The following is a 24119-nucleotide window of genomic DNA, read 5'->3' on the forward strand; positions in this document are numbered from 1 at the left end:
GTGCAATGGAAAGAACACAACAATAAGCGAAGCAGCTGTAGATGTATATTAGATGTAGTGGAGCCGGGAATGTTACATGTGTGCTGAGCGGTGTGATGTCAGCCTCCCCTCCCAGATCTATCTGTATTAGTTATACACCTCTACTCCAGCTCTATCTGTATACTGCTGCTATCTCTATGGGATCAGGATATATATATAGTAGTTATACACCTCTCCTCCAGCTCTATCTGTATACTGCTGCTATCTCTATGGGATCAGGATATATATAGTAGTTATACACCTCTCCTCCAGCTCTATCTGTATACTGCTGCTGCTGTCTCTATGGATCAGGATATATAGTAGTTATACACCTCTCCTCCAGCTCTATCTGTATACTGCTGCTGCTATCACTATGGGATCAGAATATATAGTAGTTATACACCTCTCCTCCAGCTCTATCTGTATACTGCTGCTATCTCTATGAGATCAGGATATATATAGTATTTATACACCTCTACTTCAGCTCTATCTGTATACTGCTGCTGCTGTCTCTATGGATCAGGATATATAGTAGTTATACACCTCCCCTCCAGCTCTATCTGTATACTGCTGCTGCTAGCTCTGTGTGATCAGGTTATATAGTAGTTATACACCTCCAGCTCTATCTGTATACTGCTGCTGCTAGCTCTATGTGATCAGGATATATATAGTAGTTATACACCTCCAGCTCTATCTGTATACTGCTGCTTTCTCTATGTGATCAGGATATATATAGTAGTTATACACCTCCAGCTCTATCTGTATACTGCTGCTAGCTCTGTGTGATCAGGATATATATAGTAGTTATACACCTCCCCTCCAGCTCTATCTGTATACTGCTGCTAGCTCTGTGTGATCAGGATATATATAGTAGTTATACACCTCCAGCTCTATCTGTATACTGCTGCTAGCTCTGTGTGATCAGGATATATAGTAGACAACCCACTTATGAGTCTCAGCAGTTTAGGCTTCTGGTTGCTGGAGTCCATCCAGATGATTATGTTGGATTCCTTAGGTGAAGTGCAGTAATGAGACTCCACCCAGAGGACTCTTGGTAAGAAGTAAGGCTGCATTAGGAAATCATGGGTGTGTCGGACACTCTTTTTGGGGGTCAGTCCGTTGTGTGCTCTGTGAGATCTGTGTACGCTCCTGGTCAATTGTATTCACATCCTTCTAAAATCCTCTTGACCGCCCCAATGTTTGGAGGCTCCGCCCATTACCTCACGTGAGCTCGTCTGGCTATATATACATGAAGATCATGTGATCTCTAGGCCATATGACCGCACTCTGTAAATAAACAGCTGTTACATATAATCACATACACATGGGTGAGAGGGCGGAGCCCCCGAAACGTCACGGCAGTGGGGGGGACGCTGTCCTGCTCTGCGGTGAGGTGGACGCAGCCCGTTGCGAACCATCACATGAAGCTTGTGCCACGTATCTTGTGAATAAATGAACGTTTTAGATTCTGCAGAATTGCAGGTTGTTTTTTCGGAGACATCTATGTGGTGCGACCTCTTTTACGCTCCCCGAATGTTGTGACACATTATAGGTCTCTGGAAGCCTCAGTAATAGAGGAGAATTATAATATTTTACAAAACAACTATCACACTGCGTATTGGTGTTTTTGTCATAGAAATCATCAGGTTGCCATGACAACCCAATTTGGAAGTCCCATTTCCCTATTGGGCTGATTGCATAATACATAATGGTGATGAGGACTTCAATCAGTCAGTGAGGGGCGGCACGTCTCTCCGGGGGTCCTGCATGTGTCTGCAGATAGAGACGTGCTGGATGTCTCTATATGTGACAGCCAAAGATTCTGTATGTCTCTATGTGACAGCCCAAGATTCTGTATGTCTCTATATGTGACAGCTCAGGATGCTGTATGTCTCTATATGTGACAGCTCAGGATGCTGTATGTCTCTATATGTGACAGCACAGGATGCTGTATGTCTCTATATGTGACAGCACAGGATGCTGTATGTCTTTATATGTGACAGCCAAAGATTCTGTATGTCTCTATGTGTGACAGCACAGGATGGTGTATGTCTCTATGTGACAGCTAAGGATGCTGTATGTCTCTATATGTGACAGCACAGGATGCTGTATGTCTCTATATGTGACAGCACAGGATGCTGTATGTCTCTATATGTGACAGCCAAAGATTCTGTATGTCTCTATGTGTGACAGCACAGGATGGTGTATGTCTCTATGTGACAGCTAAGGATGCTGTATGTCTCTATATGTGACAGCACAGGATGCTGTATGTCTCTATGTGACAGCACAGGATGCTGTATGTCTCTATGTGACAGCTCAGGATGCTGTATGTCTCTCTATGTGACAGCTCAGGATGCTGTATGTCTCTATATGTGACAGCGCAGGATGCTGTATGTATCTATGTGACAGCACAGGATGCTGTATGTCTCTATGTGACAGCCCAAGATTCTGTATGTCTCTATGTGACAGCACAGGATGCTGTATGTCTCTATGTGACAGCACAGGATGCTGTATGTCTCTATGTGACAGCACAGGATGCTGTATGTCTCTATATGTGACAGCGCAGGATGCTGTATGTCTCTATATGTGACAGCTCAGGATGCTGTATGTCTCTATGTGTGACAGCTCAGGATGCTGTATGTCTCTATATGTGACTGCTCAGGATGCTGTATGTCACTATATGTGACAGCACAGGATGCTGTATGTCTCTATATGTGACAGCCCAAGATGCTGTATGTCTCTATATGTGACAGCTCAGGATGTTGTATGTCTCTATATGTGACAGCTCAGGATGCTGTATGTCTCTATGTGACAGCTCAGGATGCTGTATGTCTCTATGTGACAGCTCAGGATGCTGTATGTCTCTATATGTGACAGCACAGGATGCTGTATGTCTCTATATGTGACAGCACAGGATGCTGTATGTCTCTATGTGACAGCACAGGATGCTGTATGTCTCTATGTGACAGCTCAGGATGCTGTATGTCTCTCTATGTGACAGCTCAGGATGCTGTATGTCTCTATATGTGACAGCGCAGGATGCTGTATGTCTCTATATGTGACAGCACAGGATGCTGTATGTCTCTATGTGACAGCACAGGATGCTGTATGTCTCTATGTGACAGCTCAGGATGCTGTATGTCTCTCTATGTGACAGCGCAGGATGCTGTATGTCTCTATATGTGACAGCACAGGATGCTGTATGTCTCTATGTGACAGCACAGGATGCTGTATGTCTCTATGTGACAGCTCAGGATGCTGTATGTCTCTCTATGTGACAGCTCAGGATGCTGTATGTCTCTATATGTGACAGCGCAGGATGCTGTATGTATCTATGTGACAGCACAGGATGCTGTATGTCTCTATGTGACAGCCCAAGATTCTGTATGTCTCTATGTGACAGCACAGGATGCTGTATGTCTCTATGTGACAGCACAGGATGCTGTATGTCTCTATGTGACAGCACAGGATGCTGTATGTCTCTATATGTGACAGCGCAGGATGCTGTATGTCTCTATATGTGACAGCTCAGGATGCTGTATGTCTCTATGTGTGACAGCTCAGGATGCTGTATGTCTCTATATGTGACTGCTCAGGATGCTGTATGTCACTATATGTGACAGCACAGGATGCTGTATGTCTCTATATGTGACAGCCCAAGATGCTGTATGTCTCTATATGTGACAGCTCAGGATGTTGTATGTCTCTATATGTGACAGCTCAGGATGCTGTATGTCTCTATGTGACAGCTCAGGATGCTGTATGTCTCTATGTGACAGCTCAGGATGCTGTATGTCTCTATATGTGACAGCACAGGATGCTGTATGTCTCTATATGTGACAGCCCAAGATGCTGTATGTCTCTATATGTGACAGCTCAGGATGCTGTATGTCTCTATGTGACAGCTCAGGATGCTGTATGTCTCTATGTGACAGCTCAGGATGCTGTATGTCTCTATATGTGACAGCGCAGGATGCTGTATGTCTCTATATGTGACAGCACAGGATGCTGTATATCTCTATATGTGACAGCTCAGGATGCTGTATGTCTCTATATGTGACAGCGCAGGATGCTGTATGTCTCTATATGTGACAGCTCAGGATGCTGTATGTCTCTATATGTGACAGCACAGGATGCTGTATGTCTTTATATGTGACAGCGCAGGATGCTGTATGTCTCTATATGTGACAGCCCAAGATGCTGTATGTCTCTATGTGTGACAGCACAGGATGCTGTATGTCTCTATATGTGACAGCGCAGGATGCTGTATGTCTCTATATGTGACAGCTCAGGATTCTGTATGTCTCTATATGTGACAGCGCAGGATGCTGTATGTCTATGTGACAGCTCAGGATGCTGCATGTCTATGTGACAGCTCAGGATTCTGTATGTCTATGTGACAGCTCAGGATGCTGTATGTCTCTATGTGACAGCTCAGGATGCTGTATGTCTCTATGTGACAGCACAGGATGCTGTATGTCTCTATATGTGACAGCTCAGGATGCTGTATGTCTCTATATGTGACAGCGCAGGATGCTGTATGTCTCTATATGTGACAGCGCAGGATGCTGTATGTCTCTATATGTGACAGCGCAGGATGCTGTATGTCTCTATATGTGACAGCCCAAGATGCTGTATGTCTCTATGTGTGACAGCTCTGGATGCTGTATGTCTCTATATGGGACAGCCCAAGATGCTGTATGTCTCTATATGTGACAGCTCAGGATGCTGTATCTCTCTATATGTGACAGCTCAGGATGCTGTATGTCTCTATGTGACAGCTCAGGATGCTGTATGTCTCTATGTGACAGCTCAGGATGCTGTATGTCTCTATATGTGACAGCGCAGGATGCTGTATGTCTCTATATGTGACAGCTCAGGATGCTGTATGTCTCTATATGTGACAGCGCAGGATGCTGTATGTCTCTATATGTGACAGCTCAGGATGCTGTATGTCTCTATGTGACAGCTCAGGATGCTGTATGTCTCTATATGTGACAGCTCAGGATGCTGTATGTCTATGTGACAGCTCAGGATGCTGCATGTCTATGTGACAGCTCAGGATTCTGTATGTCTATGTGACAGCTCAGGATGCTGTATGTCTCTATGTGACAGCTCAGGATGCTGTATGTCTCTATGTGACAGCTCAGGATGCTGTATGTCTCTATGTGACAGCTCAGGATGCTGTATGTCTATGTGACAGCTCAGGATGCTGTATGTCTCTATATGTAACAGCTCAGGATGCTGTATGTCTCTGTATGTGACAGCACAGGATGAAGTATGTCTCTATATGTGACAGCTCTGGATGCTGTATGTCTATGTGACAGCTCAGGATGCTGTATGTCTCTATGTGACCGCTCAGGATGCTGTATGTCTCAATATGTGACAGTTTAGGATGCTGTATGTCTATGTGACAGCCCAGGATGCTGTATATCTCTATGTGTGACAGCACAGGATGCTGGATGTCTCTATATGTGACAGCTCAGGATGCTGGATATCTCTATATGTGACAGCTCAGGATGCTGTATGTCTCTATATGTGACAGCTCAGAAGGCTGTATGTCTCTATATGTGACAGCCCAGGATGCTGTATGTCTCTATGTGACAGTTCAGGATGCTGTATGTCTCTATATATAACAGCCCAAGATGCTGTATGTCTCTGTGTGACAGCACAGGATGCTATATGTCTATGTGACAGCTCAGGATGCTGTATGCCTATGTGACAGCTCAGGATGCTGTATGCCGATGTGACAGCTCAGGATGCTGTATGTCTCTATATGTGACAGCTCAGGATGCTGTATGTCTCTCTGTGATTCTGTATGTCTCTCTATGTAATGTATGTTTCCCTGTATGATTCTGTATGTCACTCTATGTGACAGCTCAGGATGTTATACGTCTCTCGGTGACTGCGCTATCTACCATGTAGCGTTGCGGTCTCATTGTCCATGTCTCATCTTATTGATCACAGGTTAATGTGGGGCATGGGCTCCCGTTGTGGGGGGGGGGGGGGGGGCATGTCTCTATGTGACAGCTCAGAATGCTGTATGTCTGTCTTTGTGATGTTGTATGTCTCTCTGTATTAAGCTATATGTCTCTGTGTAAAATCTCAGGATGTTGTATGTCTATGTGGCAGCTCTAGATGCTATTTGTCTCTATATGTGACAGCTTAGGATGCTGTATGTCTCTATATGTGACAGCTCAGGATGCTGTATGTCTCTATATGTGACAGCTCAGGATGCTGTATGTCTATGTGACAGCTTAGGAAGCTGTAGGTCTCTATATGACAGGTCTGGATGCTGTATTTCTCACTATGTGACAGTTCAGGATGCTATATGTCTATGTGACAGCTCTGGATGCTGTATGTCTCTATGTGACAGCTCAGGATGCTGTATGTCTCTATATGTGACAACTCAGGATGCTGTATGTCTATGTGACACCTTAGGAGGCTGCATGTTTCTATGTGACAGCTCAGGATGCTATATGTCTATGTGACAGCTCAGGATGCTATATGTCTATGTGACAGCTCTGGATGCTGTTTGTCTCTATGTGACAGCTCAGGGTGCTGTATATCTATATGTGACAGCTCAGGATGATGTATGTCTCTCTGTGTGACAGCTCAAGATGCTGTATGTCTATGTGACAACTCAGGATGCTGTATGTCTATGTGACAACTCAGGATGCTGTATGTCTATGTGACAGCTCAGGATGCTGTATGTCTATGTGACAGCTCAGGATGCTGTATGTCTCTATGTGACAGCTTAGGATGCTGTATGTCTATGTGACAGCTCTGGATGCTGTATGTCTATGTGACAGCTCTGGATGCTGTATGTCTATGTGACAGCTCTGGATGCTGTAGGTCTATGTGACTGCCCAGGATTCTGTATGTCTATGTGACAGCTCAGGATGCTGTATGTCTATGTGACAGCTCTGGATGCTGTATGTCTATGTGACAGCTCAGGATGCTGTATGTCTATGTGACAGATCAGGATGCTGTATGTCTATGTGACTGCCCAGGATTCTGTATGTCTATGTGACAGCTCTGGATGCTGTATGTCTATGTGACAGCTCTGGATGCTGTATGTCTCTATGTGACAGCTCAGGATGCTATATGTCTCTATGTGACAGCTCAGGATGCTGTATGTCTTTATGTGACAGCTCTGGATGCTGTATGTGTCTCTATGTGACAGCTCTGGATGCTGTATGTCTATGTGACAGCTCAGGATGCTGTATGTCTCTATGTGACAGCTCAGGATGCTGTATGTCTCTATGTGACAGCTCAGGATGCTGTATGTGTCTCTATGTGACAGCTCTGGATGCTGTATGTCTCTATGTGACAGCTCAGGATGCTGTATGTCTATGTGACCGCTCAGGATGCTGTATGTCTATGTGACAGCTCTGGATGCTGTATGTCTGTGTGACAGCTCAGGATGCTGTATGTCTCTATATGTGACAGCTCAGGGTGCTGTATGTCTATGTGACAAGACAGGATGCTGTATGTCTATGTGACAGCTCAGGATGCTGTGTGTCTCTATGTGACAGCTCCGGATGCTGTATGTCTCTCTGTGATTCTGTATGTCTCTCTATGTAATGTATGTTTCCCTGTATAATCCTGTATGTCACTCTATGTGACAGCTCAGGATGTTATACGTCTCTCGGTGACAGCGCTGTCTACCATGTAGCGTTGCGGTCTCGTTGTCCGTGTCTCATCTTATTGATCACAGGTTAATGTGGGGGATGGGCTCCCGTTGTGTGTGGAGGGGGGGGGGGTGTCGTCCAGCTGCAGGAAAGGGGGGCGATCCTGGGTAGTGTCTGCCTTTGGGTGGGGGGGAGGGAGGACGCCTGTGAGGGGGTGCACGCCTCTTTTCAGTAACATGGAGCTGTTGTCATGGCAACCTCTTTTGATGTGACAAGTGCTGTGATTGTGACGGAGAAGCTGATGTTCTAGGGAGCTTACGGTGGCAGGGAGAGGGTACGAGAGACCCCATCCCACACCCACACACCCTGCCTGCCGCTCCCAGCCATCTCCGCTCCTCCATCGCCGCTCCACAACCCTCACTTGCCCGTCCTTTTTTTTTTTTGGTGCCCTCTCTGGGTATTGTCCGTCCACCGTCATCATCATCATCATCTCCCCCATCCTTGTGATCTTCTCATTCACGGCCTCTCCCGGACGCCTCTCACTTTTCCCGGACCCCATGTCCATCCCCCCACCTCCCGCTTCCTCCCATCACATGTGATTCCTTCATTTGTCCCATCTTATTGTGCTCCCCCCCCCCCCTCTCGGTGTCTCCCCCCCGGTGGAGCTTTGTGTGACATGAATGAGGTGCGGGGGCCCTAAAATCCCAGTATTGCCGTCGGGCCCCCCTCCCCTTGGAGTAAGGAGGTGCTCAGGTTGACCTGTCCTCAGCTGCCATTAGGTAAGTTGTATGAGAACATCTCCGCGCCACTTCTGTCCTCCGTGCAGGAGGGTGTTGCCTCAAAATGGAGAAAAGCTTTTTTTTGCTTTTTTTTTTTTTGCTTTTTGCAATTTTGCTTTTTTTTTTTTTGCATTATCTCCTGTCTTTTTTTTTATTTTTATTTTTTTTACCTTTTACACAACGTAAATTCTTCGTTCATTCCGAAAATGATTGATATAAAGCGGCGCAGCCTGTGCCCCTTGTAGCCCCAGATGGGGTTAAGGCAGATGAGTCGAACCTTAGGCTCTGTTCACATTGACCTTGAAAAGGCTCCTTAACCTTTATTGCAGTGGTCCCCAAGCTGTGGACCTCCAGATGTTGCAAAACTACAACTTACAGCATGCCCGGACAGCCGTTGGCTGTCCGGGCATGCTGGGAGTTGTAGTTTTGCAACATCTACAAGTCCACAGTTTAGAGAACACTGGTCTATTGAAGGCCTGGTGCAGCATGGTTATGATATACATATATATATAGATATATATATATCTATATATATATATATATATATTTATATTTATATATGAAATAAATATAACTTTATTTATTGGCTGTCCGGGCATGTTGGGAGTTGTAGTGTTTCACAGTTTGGAGAATAATGTTCTATTGAAGGCCTGGTGCATATATATATATATATATATATATATATATATATTGATATAGATATATGTAGATATAGATATATTTAGCTATATATATATATATATATATATATATATATATATATATATATACATACATACAAAGAGGTTCCGCAGCACCCCAAAAAAAGGTTCAAGTAGTGATTTTATTTTCCCATAAGGAAGTGATACAACGTTTCACCGGTCTCCCACCGGCTTTTTCAAGCCGGCGAGAGACCGGTGAAACGTCGTATCACTACCTTATGGGAAAATAAAATCACTGCTTGAACCTTTTTTTGTGGTGCTGCGGAACCTCTTTGCATGCATCGGACTGACAGACCGTGACCTGGACTGTGCTGACGGCACCCATTGTATTGCTGCATTATTGGGTTGTTCTGCTTACACAAATTCTGGAATATATATATATATATAGTTATAGAAATGTATGAGTAAATAGGTCATGTTGTTTTCACTTTGGCACTCTAATACAATGTATTACTACTTTACATAGTGTAGGATAAATAATATGGACAGCCCGAGGCCTTTCGTGGGGGTCAATGTTTGGTATTTTGTATCCAACTCATATCAGAATTGTTTTCGCATGTATAATTGTACGGCCTCTATCTCACGGTGTAAACAAAAAGCGAAAAAAAATATTTTGAAAAGTTTTTGTTTTTGTATTTTTTTTGTAAAGAAAAATTGTCATCTTTCAATTATTTGTATACATATATGATAGTTATACGAGAGCATGGACGTTGTTGGTCCTCCAGCAATGGAGACGTTCATTCCACCAATGGACATCGGTGGTCCTCCAGAGTGGGAGATGTTATGTGCAGGGGCTCTCTACTCTATGATAGGTCTTTAGAATCATAGACGTTTGTTTTCGAAGACATTTATCCCAGTGGCTCTCTTCTCTATGATATGTCTTCAGGATCATGGGCATTGGTTGTCCATCAGAGTGGGAGACATTCTTTCAAGTTGCTTTCTACAATATGGTAGGTCTTTAGGATCATTGTGGACCTACATAGTGGGAGATGTTTTTTTTTTTTTTTACAGTGGCATTGACATTATTGTCTACAATAGGTCTTCTGGATAATGAACACTTGTAATCTTACCTCCCTGGTGGGAGAAATTCTTAGCAGCTGCTCTCTTCTTTATAATAGTTCTTAAGAACCATAGACATTAGTGGTCCTCCAAAGTGGGAGATGTTCTGTGCAGTGGCTGTCTACTTATTCATAGATCTTCAGGATCATGGACTATGGTGGTCCTCCATAGTGGTAGACATTCTTTGCAATGGCTCTCTATGATAGGTCTTCAGGATCATGGTGGTCCTCTATAGTGGGAGACGTACTTTGCAGTGGCTCTCTGCTCTGCGATAGATCTATAGGATCATGGAGGTCCTACATAGTGGTAGATGTTCTTTGCAATGGCTCTCTATGATAGGTCTTCAGGATCATGGAGGTCCTCCATTGTGGTAGACATTCTTTGCAATGGCTCTCTATGATAGGTCTTCAGGATCATGGAGGTCCTCCATAGTGGAAGACATTCTTCGCAGTGGCTCACTATTATAGGTCTTCAGGATCATGAAGGTCCTCCATAGTGGGAGACGTTCTTCATAGTGGCTCTCTGGCTGAGTGGCTCTATGATTGATCTTCAGGATCATGGAGGTCCTCCATTGTGGGAATCGTTCTTTGCTGTGGCTCTCTGCTCTATGATAGATCTTCAGGATAATGGAGGTCCTACATATTGGGAATCGTTCTTTGCTGTGACTCTCTATACTAGGTCTTCAGGATCATGGAGGTCCTCCATAGTGGAAGACGTTCTTTGCAGTGGCTCTCTATTGTAGGTCTTCAGGATTACAGATTTCCTCCATAGTGGGAGACGTTCATGGCAGTGGCTCTCTGCTCTATGATTGATCTTCAGGATCATGGAGGTCCTCCATAGTAGGAATCGTTCTTTGCTGTGGCTCTCTGTTATAGGTCTTCAGGATCATTGTGGTCCTCTATAGTGGGAATCGTTCTTTGCTGTGGCTCTCTATACTAGGTCTTCAGGATCATGGTGGTCTTCTATAGTGGGAGACGTTCATTGCAGTGGCGCTCTGCTCTATGATAGGTCTTCAGGATCATGGAGGTCCTTCATAGTTGGAGACGTTCTTTGCAGTGGCTCTCTACTCTATGATAGGTCTTTAGGATCATGGATAACTAATACAAACAAAAAAAAAACACAAGAGGTGCGCCCCTAGTGAGGACCGTTTAAACAATGAAAGGAGTGAACATAAAGATGGGTTCTTACCCCTAGGTGTTGCGCTCAAAGCACAACACCTGTAGTAGCATCAAAGTGTAGAGGTAAACGGGAAACCGCTGCCACGAGGACCAAGCCCAGTAAGACGCTCGTCAATCCGGTAAATAGCAATAGGGATAGTCCGTGAATGAGATCCTCTTAAAAAGGCGCTGGTACCCAGGAATGGATGAAAAGTTTCTTTTATTTGCAACGCGTTTCGATCCCGAACCGGGATCTTCGTCAGGCATACAATACAATAAAATAAGGTTACATTTATAGTGTTAGGAAATTGATGACCGGAAGTGGTCATCAATTTCCTAACACTATAAATGTAACCTTATTTTATTGTATTGTATGCCTGACGAAGATCCCGGTTCGGGATCGAAACGCGTTGCAAATAAAAGAAACTTTTCATCCATTCCTGGGTACCAGCGCCTTTTTAAGAGGATCTCATTCACGGACTATCCCTATTTAGGATCATGGAGGTCCTTCATAGTTGGAGACGTTCTTTGCAGTGCCTCTCTATTATTGGTCTTCAGGATCATGGAGGTCCTTCATAGTTGGAGACGTTCTTTGCAGTGCCTCTCTGTTATAGGTCTTTGGGATCATGGAGGTCCTTCATAGTTGGAGACGTTCTTTGCAGTGCCTCTCTATTATAGGTCTTTGGGATCATGGAGGTCCTTCATAGTTGGAGATGTTCTTTGCAGTGCCTCTCTATTATAGGTCTTCAGGATCATGGAGGTCCTTCATAGTTGGAGACATTCTTTGCAGTGGCTCTCTGCTCTATGATAGGTCTTCAGGATCACGGAGGTCCTCCATAGTGGAAGACATTCTTCGCAATGGATCTCTCCTCTATTAATCATCTTCAGGATCATGGACATCATTGATCCTCAAGAGCTGAAATCAATATTTGTGGTTTCTCTCTACTGTATCATAACTTCCTGGCTAATGGATATTGGTTGACCTCCAGAGCATGGGACATCCTTCAGTACAGACTTCGTCCACCTCAGCTCTCTGCTATGAAACTCTCCTCTGGCCTCCTCTGCCTTTAAAACCAGTGTTCCCCAACCTGTGGCTCCACCCCTGTTGCAACAATAAAACTCTCATAATGTCCCGTCAGCCAAAGGCTGCCAGGCCATGATAGGAGTTGTAGTTTTCCAACATATTGAAAGCCACAGGTTGGGGAACACTAGTTTTAGAAGGCCCATGCCTCTCGTCATGTCCAACTTCATTCACATCCTCTTCGGTAGACTGACATGAGACGATCATAGGGTTTAACTATTTTTATATATTAATATGAATAATAGGAAGAATTAATAAGAATATAATGACATCAAGGACAGAACATTATATTTGGCCTTTTGAAAAATTAGATTTGCATTGAACACAGCATAAGGATTCCGAGAAATCTGATTACTAATGCCAGCTGAGATGTCCAACTTTCCTCTAATGCAGTGTTTCTGTTACAAGCGCTCCTGCGGTCCGGTGTCCCGGCCGCAGGCGCTCACTTGCTGTTATGGGTGCTCCTGTGGTCCGGTGTTCCGGCGGCAGGCGCTTGCCTCTGCCCATCTCTGGTGCTGCGGTCTGCTCCCGTGTCTCCTGACCCTACTCACCTCTCCACGCTCCTGTGCGTCCTGTTTGTTGGCGCGTGCGCACCCGTCCCCTAGTGTGCGCGCTAACCGTCTCTCTGACATTTAAAGGGCCAGCGCGCCGGTAATTGGTAATTGACGGGCGCTGACCCTATAAAGGGGACTGACTTCCCCTTGACCCCGCCGGATCTTTGTGTCTCCTAGAGCCTTAGAGAAAGCGATTTCCTGTGTGTTGTGATTATCCGTGTACCGTACCTTCCTGCTAGTTCCTGACCTTGCTCCTGTGCCACCAGCCTCTGACCACCTTGCCACGTCCCTGACCACGCTCCTGTGCCGCCAACCCTGACCTTTTGCCTGACCTGACTACAAGCTTGCTTTATCCTTCCTGTGCCATGCTACACCTCGGCAGCCTGTGTGGACGAGTTGGATCAGGGATAGCGACCTGGGTGCCGCCTGCCGCAGCAAGTCCATCCCGCTTTGCGGCAGGCTTTGGAGCGGCACCTTAGACTTCACTCCCTGGTACGGCCCACGTCATCTTCTACACTGGTCCAGCGGATCCACTTTTCCATCACCAGCCGTTACAGTTTCCCAACCAGGGTGTCTCCTGCTGTTGCAAAACTACAACTCCCAGCATGCTGGGAGTTGTAGTTTTGCAACAGCTGATGGCACCCTGGTTGGAATACACTGCATTAGAGGAAAGCTGGCTAAACCTGATGATTTCAGCAAACTGTGTAAGATTTTACATCCCAACATGACTGATTCTGACAGCGGCTTATTGCCCTTTTTCGATTGAAAACACGTTAGGAGTACAGGCATATGTGGCTGTCGAGAAGAATAGCTGTGGGCTGAGCAGCTTTCCTTAGGTTTCCTTATTTCTTATTGCTTTAGTAATCAGATTTTCTATAAAATATATGCAAGTGGACAATCTACTTAAAGGGGTACTCCGATGGGAAAAAATGTTTTTTAAATCAATTGGTTAAAGTTTAAACAGATTTGTAAAGTACTTCTATTAAAAAATCTTAATCATTCCACTTATCAGCTGCTGACAGGAAGTTCTTTTCTTTTTGAATTTCTTTTCTGTCTGACCACAGTGCTCTCTGTTGACACCTCTGTCCATGTCAGGAAATGTCCAGAGCAGGAGTAAATCCCCATAGCAAACCTCTCCTGCTCCGGAGGTGTCAGCAGAGAGCACTGTGGTCAGACTGGAAAGAACTACACAACTTCCTCTGAAGCATACAGCAGCTGATAAGTATTTGAAGGATTAAGATTTTTTAATAGAAGTAATTTACAAATCTGTTAACCTTTCTGGCACCAGTTGATTTAAAAAACAAAGTTTTCCACCGGAGTACACCTTTAAAGGGGTACTCCGGTGCAGCAACACTTATCCCCTATCCAAAGGATAGAGGATTAGTGTCTGATCTCCTGCACAGCACCCCGGAAGTCCCCAGGAACAGGACGTCAACCCTGCATGAAATAGCAGCCGACATGGCCCCTCCATGTATCTCTATGGGAGAGCTGGAGGTACCCAAATGCTGTATCTCTGTCTCTCCGGCTTCGTACAGGGGTCAACACGCCTCGTTACTGGGGAGAGCCTGGGTGCCGTGCAGGAGTCCCAGAGGTCGGACCCTTCGCGATCAAACACTTGTCCCCTATTCGTTGGATAGGGGATAGGTGTACCGGCATCGGAACACTCCTTTATAGAACATTGACAAATTCCCATGTGCAGGTCATGGTGGTCCCATAGAGACCCCTTGTGTCAAAGTGTAAAAAAACAGAAAGCCTATTCTATAAAGCCTACTATAAATGGTATTCATCTTATCCTATACAAATGATTAACCTGTGTCCTTCTCCATACACAGAGGAGCAATGCCACCACCACCACGTTCCCCCACGCCTCTCACTTTGGCGATACATTCCGGTTTGTTCTCCTCATCTTCATCGCGCTGGCCTGCATAGCCGGAATCGTCATCGCCTCAGCTGTCATCTTCTGTCTACGACAACATGCCAAACAGCGGGAAAAAGAGCGACTCGCAGGGCTTGGGCCCGAAGGGGCTGGAGACTCCACTTTTGAATATCAGGTAAAGATTTACATTGTTGTCTGTAAGGGGCAGTATTATAGTAGTTATATTCTTGTATATAGATGGCAGTATTATAGTAGTTATATATTTGTATATAGGAGGCAGTATTATAGTAGTTATATTCTTGTATATAGGAGCAGTATTATAGTAGTTATATTCTTGTATATAGGAGGCAGTATTATAGTAGTTATATTCTTGTATATAGGAGGCAGTATTATAGTAGTTATATTCTTGTACATAGATGGCAGTATTATAGTAGTTATATTCTTGTATATAGGAGTAGTATTATAGTAGTTATATTCTTGTATATAGGAGCAGTATTATAGTAGTAATATTCTTGTATATAGGAGTAGTATTATAGTAGTTATATTCTTGTATATAGGAGCAGTATTATAGTAGTTATATTATTGTATATAGGAGCAGTATTATAATAGTTATATTCTTGTATATAGGAGCAGTATCATAGTAGTTATATTGTATATATGAGGAGTATTATAGTAGTTATATTCTTGTATATATGAGCAGTATTATAGTAGTTATATTCTTGTATATAGGAGCAGTATTATAGTAGTTATATTCTTGTATATAGGAGCAGTATTATAGTAGTTATATTCTTGTATATAGGGAGCAGTATTATAGTAGTTATATTCTTGTATATAGGATCAGTATTATAGTAGTTATATTCTTGTATATAGGAGCAGTATTATAGCAGGTATATTCTTGTATATAGGGGGCAGTATTATAGTAGTTATATTCTTGTATATAGGAGCAGTATTATAGTAGTTATATTCTTGTATATAGGAGGCAGTATTATAGTAGCTATATTCTTGTATATAGGAGCAGTATTATAGTAGTTATATTCTTGTATATAAGGGCAGTATTATAGTAGTTATATTCTTGTATATAGAAGCAGTATTATAGTAGTTATATTCTTGTATATAGGAGCAGTATTATAGTAGTTATATTCTTGTATATAGGAGCAGTATTATAGTAGTTATATTCTTGTATATAGGAGCAGTATTATAGTAGTTATATTCTTGTATATAGGAGCAGTATTATAGTAGTTATATTCTTGTATATAGGGTGCAGTATTATAGTAGCTATATTCTTGTATATAGGAGCAGTATTATAGTAGTTATATTCTTGTATATAGGAGCAGTATTATAGTAGTTATATTCTTGTATATAGGAGCAGTATTATAGTAATTATATTCTTGTATATAGGAGCAGTATTATAGTAGTTATATTCTTGTATATAGGAGCAGTACTATAGTAGTTATATTCTTGTATATAGGAGCAGTATTATAGTAGTTATATTCTTGTATATAGGGGCAGTATTATAGTAGTTATATTCTTGTTTATAGGGGCAGTATTATAGTAGTTATATTATATTATATATATTAATGCCGTTTACGGATCCGTTATTCTCTAAAGTAAGAAAAGTGAAAGGCTGTTAAACTATGCGGCTGCCTTTCACAATGGCCATGTTTTTCTATTGACAAAGTAGGGAGGGAAGAGCAGGTAGATATTAGGGATTTGCTGTAAATGAACCTTCCCTGGAAAATCAGTTTTCAGCTCCTTTATTAATGTATGAGATCAGGCGGCTCAGCCTGTTATTCCATCAGTCGGATGTAGGATTGGGCCCATGATCTTCAGGCACAGCTAGAAAAGTGCACAGGTCTGATGACACTCCATACAATGTTACAGAATAGACCCTCATACCATAAAACATCTCTACAGACAGAATGTATAGGTTTTGCCCTGTGATATTTCGTATGTTTTTATAAAATAATAAATTCCATTACGTGTTTTTCCAAAAGCAATTTTGTGAAACCTGATGCACTTTGCACTGATGCCAATGTTGTACACGTACTATGCCACACATTTTCACTTTAGGGGTTAGGCCCCTTTCACACTCTACATTTTCCGTTTAAAAAAATCTGTTATAATGTTCCGTTACGAAAACCCTGAAAATCGTCCTTTAAACGCTCGTTACAATATCCCATTATAGTCTATGGGATTTTTACATTATCCTATTTAACCCATCATAGCCTGTTATTAATAACGGACGTTATTTTGTGACTGGAGAAAGTAACGGGAGAAATACTGCATTCACTATTCTCCCGTCACAAAATAACGTCCGTTATTAATAACAGGCTATGACGGGTTAAAAAGGATAATGTAAAAATCCCATAGACTATAATGGGATTTTGTAACGGCTTTTAACGGACGATTTTAAGGGTTTTTATAACGGAACATTGAACGGATCTTTAACAACGGATTAATTTTATAGTGTGAAAGGGGCCTTAGTAATATTATTCGTGTAATATTTTTAGGTACTAAAAAAAAACATCTCTCTGGCTGAAAAAAAAGCAATTCTTGCCTTCCTGATCCCTGAGTATCACTGGATATGATAATTTAAAGGACAACTGCAGCGGAATTACACTTATCCCCTATCCACAGGATAGGGGATAAGTGTTTGGGACCTCCCTTGATCTCCCTAGCGGGGCGCCGGCATTAGCGCCCATGGTGACTTAGCGTCGACCTAGAGGTCGACGGTGACGCCCTGTCTCCTCCCCGTCCCCATACAGTTCTATGGGGGATGCGGGGAGGCACGAATGCTGCCTCCCCGCCTCTCCCATAGAGATGTATGGAGGAGGCGTGCCGGCCGCAACGTCATGCTGCGGCTGGCACGCCCCCTGCACGGGAGAGCCACGGCCCCGTACAGGAGATCGCCGGGGGCCCCAGCGTTCGGACCCCCCGCGATCAAACACTTATCCCCTATCTTGAGGATAGGGGATAAGTGTTTGTACCGCTGCAGATGTCCTTTAACATCCCGCCAAGTACACCACTTTTCACAGTTCAGCTGTTTCCTTGCCCCACGAGCTGTTTGAGTACTGGGTTTGGCTCCAGCTGTTGCAAAACTACAACTCCCAGCATGCCCGGACAGCTTTTAGCTGTCCGGGCATGCTGGGAGTTGTAGTTTTGCAACCACCTTTTGCAACCACCTTTGGCTGGCAGGGCAAAGATAAGCCACCACAGACCGCCCCAATGACTCGTGGTTCAGGCAGCATGAAAACAATGACAGGTTACCTTTAAAAGCAGACTGTATTGCTGTATGTGGCCATTTCACATCCCGCCGGGTACGCCATTTTTTCACAATTCAGCATTTATACACAGAGTTTATCATTCTCATTTCTTCCAAAGCCTGTTCGGTTTTTATATTCATGTTGGTGAAGATAAATGTTTTTCTCTTTTGTCTTTCCGTGCGCAGGATCTTTGCAGGCAGCACATGGCTGGAAAATCTCTCTTCAGTCGCACCGAGGGATCTGGAGCAGCGGCAGAAAACTCCCGGGTCAGCAGCGTGTCTTCCCAATTCAGCGATGTCCCCCAACCCAGCCCTAGCTCCCACAGCAGTACTCCATCCTGGTGCGAGGAACCCGTGCAGTCCAACATGGACATTTCCACCGGTCACATGATCCTGGTGAGCGCAATTTGATCATAAACATTTAAACGTATATTGATGAAATCTTTTGTTATATGTTGTCAGGCGTTTCTACAGTAAACCTGTCATCGCTTACATTCTGCCTGAACTACAGGTCGTCGGGAAGGTTCCTGGCAGCTTCTCCTTGCCCCACCTAAAGAGGCACTGTCATTATGAAAAACTTTTTATATTTTCTAGTACTACTGACAAGATTACTTTTTTTACATATACATTTATAAAAAAAATGTTTTAATTTTTACAAAAAAATCTAAAATGAAAATAGCCACCACTAGGGGTCATCTGTCTTTATGCAGACAGACTACTCTGTACTTTGCAGCGTACTGGATACCTGCCGTAAAGTGTGTTGGTATCCAGCATAGGAGATCACCACTGCACCACTACAGCCTTCAGCTGTTCCTAAACTACAACTACCATGATAGGAGTTGTAGTTTTGCAACAGCTGGGGGTACAATCTTTGTAAAACTGTGTTTAGAGCTGTGTATTCTCCAGCTGTGTAGCCTCCAGCTCTTGCAAAACTGCAGCCAATGGATGTGTGGGCATGCTGGGAGTTGTAGTTTTGCAACAGCTAAAGGCAACACTGCTCTAACACAGTGGTTTACAAACACTGCAGCTCCAGCTGTTGCAATGCAAAACTACAACTCTCAGCATACTTGAACAGCCAAAGCTTTCTCTGATTCCTGAATGACAAAGAAGCTGATCGGACATTCAGGAGTCTGTAAAAGCTGAATGACACACACAGTGACAGCTATGTTGATTAGCATCCAGCTTTATTAAAACCAGATAGAAAATGTATGAATAAAAACTACTGTGCAGTGATTTGCAGACTGCCAGACTCCTAGACTCAGAGCAGATGAGTCATCACAGTGAGTGAGAGAGATGGACCCGCCCCCTCCATAAGGAAAGAACAAAAAGCAAGTGAGCAAGATATAAATGCTATATGTTAGGGATATATAGGTCCTAGACACATAAAAGTGATATGTACATGATCAGGATTAGGTACTGAGTAACAAATCACTTTTTTTTCTCACTATGACAGGTAAGCTTTAATTATAGGGCAGTGTTTCCAAACTGGAGTGCCTCCAGCTGTTGCAAAACTACAACGAACACTCCCATCATGGCTGTTCAGGCATGCAGGGAGTTGTAGTTTTGCAACAGCTGGAGGTACACGCAGTTGGCTCACTGATCGGCTCTTCCTATATCACATCTAGGAAATGCCCACTCAGCCAATCACTAGTTAGAAAAGTCAGCACTGTGGCCAGCGAGTGTCAAGATGTCACCAGGAGGCACTTATCAGTGGGGACCGGCACCGTCTGAATAGTAGGGGTGGGGGGAATCAAGCAGGTGAGTATCGCTGTTTGTGATAATTTCACATCCCGCCGAGTACGCCACTTTTCACAGTTCAGCTGTTTCCTTGCCCCGCTAGCTGTTTGAGTATAGGGCAGTGTTTTCCAACTGCGGTGCCTCCAGCTGTTGCAAAACTACAACTCCCAGCATACCCGGACAGCCGTTGGCTGTCCGGGCATGCTGGGAGTTGTAGTTTTGCAACTACCGTTGGCTGGATGGGCAGAGATTGGCCACCACAGACCGTCCCAATGAGACGTGGTTCAGGCAGCATAAAAGCGATGGAAGGTTCCTTTTCATTGATAGAACACTTGCCCTCCTCTCCCCAATATCTCTAGTATCTCTTGTGAGTTGTGTACATGTGATTTAGTGCTATTTGATGTTTTTATGACCCTCCGCAGGCCTACATGGAAGATCATCTGAGAAATAGAGACCGCCTGGCCAAGGAGTGGCAGGCCCTGTGCGCATATCAGGCTGAGCCCAACGCGTGCTCTATCGCTAAGAATGATACGAACCTGAAGAAGAATAGGAACGTAGATTTTGTACCCTGTGAGTCATATTTTACCATTAGGTCCACTCCATTCCTCACCACCATGTCCTGCAAATAAGACCGGACTTATGGGTGTACACCCGGCATGGCTGCAGAGACCTCATAAAGTGAAAGGGGCTACCGGTGGTCTTTGCGCGAAAGGCTTGCATTTTGTTGCCCACATTATGCAGTTTTATTCCCTAGTTTAATGGTTGGAGGCTGTTTTAGAATTCAGGATTATTAGGGCAATTTACAAATCTAATATAATCGAGACTTAGGGTTCGTTCACATGCGCGGATTTTTTAGCGGGTTTTCTGCTGCATATTTGAAAGTGGGCGGGCTCTTCACAGCTGTCTGCAGCAGATTTTACGCGGCGGAAAATCCGCCATAGTCCCTACTGACTTCAATGGGGCTTGCGGTGGATTTTCCACAGTGTACATTCCGTCGCGGAAAATCGGCTGCGGACAGCCGAGAAGAGCCTTCCCACTTTCAAAACCCGCTTAAAAATCCGCGCGTGTGAACGTAGCGTTAAAGGGGTAATCCAGTGGGAAAAAATTGTTTTCAAATCAACCGGTGGCAGAAAGTTATACAGATTTGTAAATTACTACTGTTTAATAAACTTAATCCTTCCAGTACTTATCAGCTGCTGTATGCTCCACAGGAAGTTGTGTAGTTCTTTTCTCTCTGACCACAGTGCTCTCTGCTGACACATCTGTCCGTGTCAGGAACTGTCCAGAGCAGGAGAGGTTTGCTATTGGGATTTGCTCCTGCTCCATACAGTTTCTGACCTGGACAGAGGTGTCAGCAGAGAGCACTGTGGTCAGACTGGAAAGAACTACACAACTTCCTGTGGAGCATACGGCAGATGATAAGTACTGGAAGGATTAAGATTATTAAACAGTAGTAATTTACAAACCTGTATAACTTTCTGCCACCAGTTGATTTAAAAAAAAATTTGCCACCGGAGTACCACTTTAACCCTGACAAAACAATAGCACAATATACTGTGGCAAAATTATACCTCTATACCAAGAGTTTTAAAACAGAAGAACCCTACAATGCATTTAGAATACTGCCATATAGTGCCAAGTAACCATATCATAAAACCCCTTGCTAATACTGCCATATAGTGACAAATACCAGTATCACACAATGCCTTCATAACACTTCCATTTAGTGCCAAAGAACAGTATCATACAACACCTTCATAATACTGCCATACAGTGCCTAATAGTGATGTGTAAGGAGCCATATTCGAATTTGCCATATTTTGCGAATATATGGACGAATATTTGTCCTATGTTCGCGAAATTCGCATATTCGCTACGTTAGTTCTCATTTCTTTTTTTTTTTTCATGTGAAAATTCATAATGAATTCGCAATTATATCTTTCACCTAAAAGAAGGGAAGGATCAGTGTCCAGTCTGGAAGTGCCGATATTCGTATAAATATTTGCATAAATTTGCATTAAAAAAATGTAAAATGAATATTCGTCACTACGAATATATATCACTATATTCTAAATATTTGCGAAATGTCGATGTTCGCAGTAAACATTAGCATTTTGAATATTCGCGCTCAACACTAGTGCCTAATAACATTATCATACCGCGCTTTAACCCCTTAACGACGCAGGACGTATATTTACGTCCTGCGCCGGCTCCCGCGATATAAAGCAGGGTCGCGCCGCGATCCCGCATCATACCGTGTCGGCCCCGGTGCTCATCAACAGCCGGGACCTGCGGCTAATACCACACATCGCCGATCGCGGCGATGTGTGGTATTAACCCTTTAGAAGCAGCGGTCAAAGCTGACCGCCGCTTCTAAAGTGAAAGTGAAACTATCCCGGCTAGTCAGTCGGGCTGTTCGGGACCGCCGCGGTGAAATCGCGGCATCCCGAACAGCTTACAGGAGACCGGGAGGGCCCTTACCTGCCTCCTCGGTGTCCGATCGACGAATGAGATCCAGGCAGGAGCAGTCAAGCGCCGATATCACTGATCACAGGCGTGTTAATACACGCCAGTGATCAGCATAGGAGATCAGTGTGTGCAGTGTTATAGGTCCCTATGGGATAACAATGATCAGTATAAGAGATCAGTGTGTGCAGTGTTATAGGTCCCTATGGGATAACAATGATCAGTATAAGAGATCAGTGTGTGCAGTGTTATAGGTCCCTATGGGATAACAATGATCAGTATAAGAGATCAGTGTGTGCAGTGTTATAGGTCCCTATGGGATAACAATGATCAGTATAAGAGATCAGTGTGTGCAGTGTTATAGGTCCCTATGGGATAACAATGATCAGTATAAGAGATCAGTGTGTGCAGTGTTATAGGTCCCTATGGGATAACAATGATCAGTATAAGAGATCAGTGTGTGCAGTGTTATAGGTCCCTATGGGATAACAATGATCAGTATAAGAGATCAGTGTGTGCAGTGTTATAGGTCCCTATGGGATAACAATGATCAGTATAAGAGATCAGTGTGTGCAGTGTTATAGGTCCCTATGGGATAACAATGATCAGTGTGTGCAGTGTTATAGGTCCCTATGGGAGCTATAACATTGCAAAAAAAAAGTAAAAAAAAAGTGTTAATAAAGATCATTTAACCCCTTCCCTAATAAAAGTTTGAATCACCCCCCTTTTCCCATAAAAAAAAATAAAACAGTGTAAATAAAAATAAACGTATGTGGTATCGCCGCGTGCGTAAATGTCCGAACTATAAAAAATATATCATTAATTAAACCGCACGGTCAATGGCGTACGTGCAAAAAAATTCCAAAGTCCAAAAAAGCGTATTTTTGGTCACTTTTTATACCATTAAAAAATTAATTAAAAGTGATCAAAAAGTCCGATCAAAACAAAAATCATACCGATACAAACTTCAGATCACGGCGCAAAAAAATGAGCCCTCATACCGCCCTGTACGTGGAAAAATAAAAAAGTTATAGGGGTCAGAAGATGACATTTTTAAACATATAAATTTTCCTGCATGTAGTTATGATTTTTTCCAGAAGTGCGACAAAATCAAACCTATATAAGTAGGGAATCATTTTAACCGTATGGACCTACAGGATAATGATAAGGTGTCATTTTACCGAAATATGCACTGCGTAGAAACGGAAGCCCCCAAAAGTTACAAAATGGCGTTTTTTCTTCGATTTTGTCGCACAATGATTTTTTTTCCCGTTTCGCCGTGAATTTTTGGGTAAAATGACTAATGTCCCTGCAAAGTAGAATTGGTGGCGCAAAAAATAAGCCATAATACGGATTTTTAGGAGGAAAAATGAAAGGGTTATGATTTTTAAAAGGTAAGGAGGAAAAATCGAAAGTGCAAAAACTGAAAAACCCTGAGTCCTTAAGGGGTTAAAGGGGTGCTCCGCTGCTCAGCGTTTGTAACAAACTGTTCCGAGCGCTGGAGCCGGCGGCAGGAGCTCGTGACATCATAGCCCCGCCCCCTCATGACGTCACGCCCCGCCCCTCAATGCAAGTCTATGGGAGGGGGCGTCTCGCCCCCTCCCATAGACCTGCATTGAGGGGGCGAGGCATGAGGTCATGATGGGGCGGGGCTATGACGTCACGAGCTCCTGGCGCCAGCTTTGTGAATGATTTGTGATTGTTTTATTGGACTTTTTTTTGCCATTAGTTACACTTGGGCACTTATTGCATTTGTATATTTTAATTGTACCTAGTAAGAGTTAAATTTTAGGCA

At 43.6% G+C, this 24119-nt stretch overlaps 1 protein-coding gene across 2 annotated transcripts in view; it reads left to right on the forward strand.

Annotated features, from left to right (window-relative positions):
- Nucleotides 1-24119, forward strand: part of PTPRN (protein tyrosine phosphatase receptor type N) — a 114954-nt gene that overhangs the window by 80523 nt on the left and 10312 nt on the right. For both annotated transcript variants that reach the window (XM_056534275.1, XM_056534276.1), the window contains 3 exons: nt 14816-15034; nt 18308-18517; nt 20281-20428. In XM_056534275.1, the coding sequence (XP_056390250.1) occupies nt 14816-15034; nt 18308-18517; nt 20281-20428 (577 nt within the window). The remainder of the gene's footprint in view (nt 1-14815; nt 15035-18307; nt 18518-20280; nt 20429-24119) is intronic.

Source organism: Hyla sarda, chromosome 8, assembly GCF_029499605.1.
Source record: "Hyla sarda isolate aHylSar1 chromosome 8, aHylSar1.hap1, whole genome shotgun sequence".
In the NCBI taxonomy this organism is placed as follows: Eukaryota; Metazoa; Chordata; class Amphibia; order Anura; family Hylidae; genus Hyla; species Hyla sarda.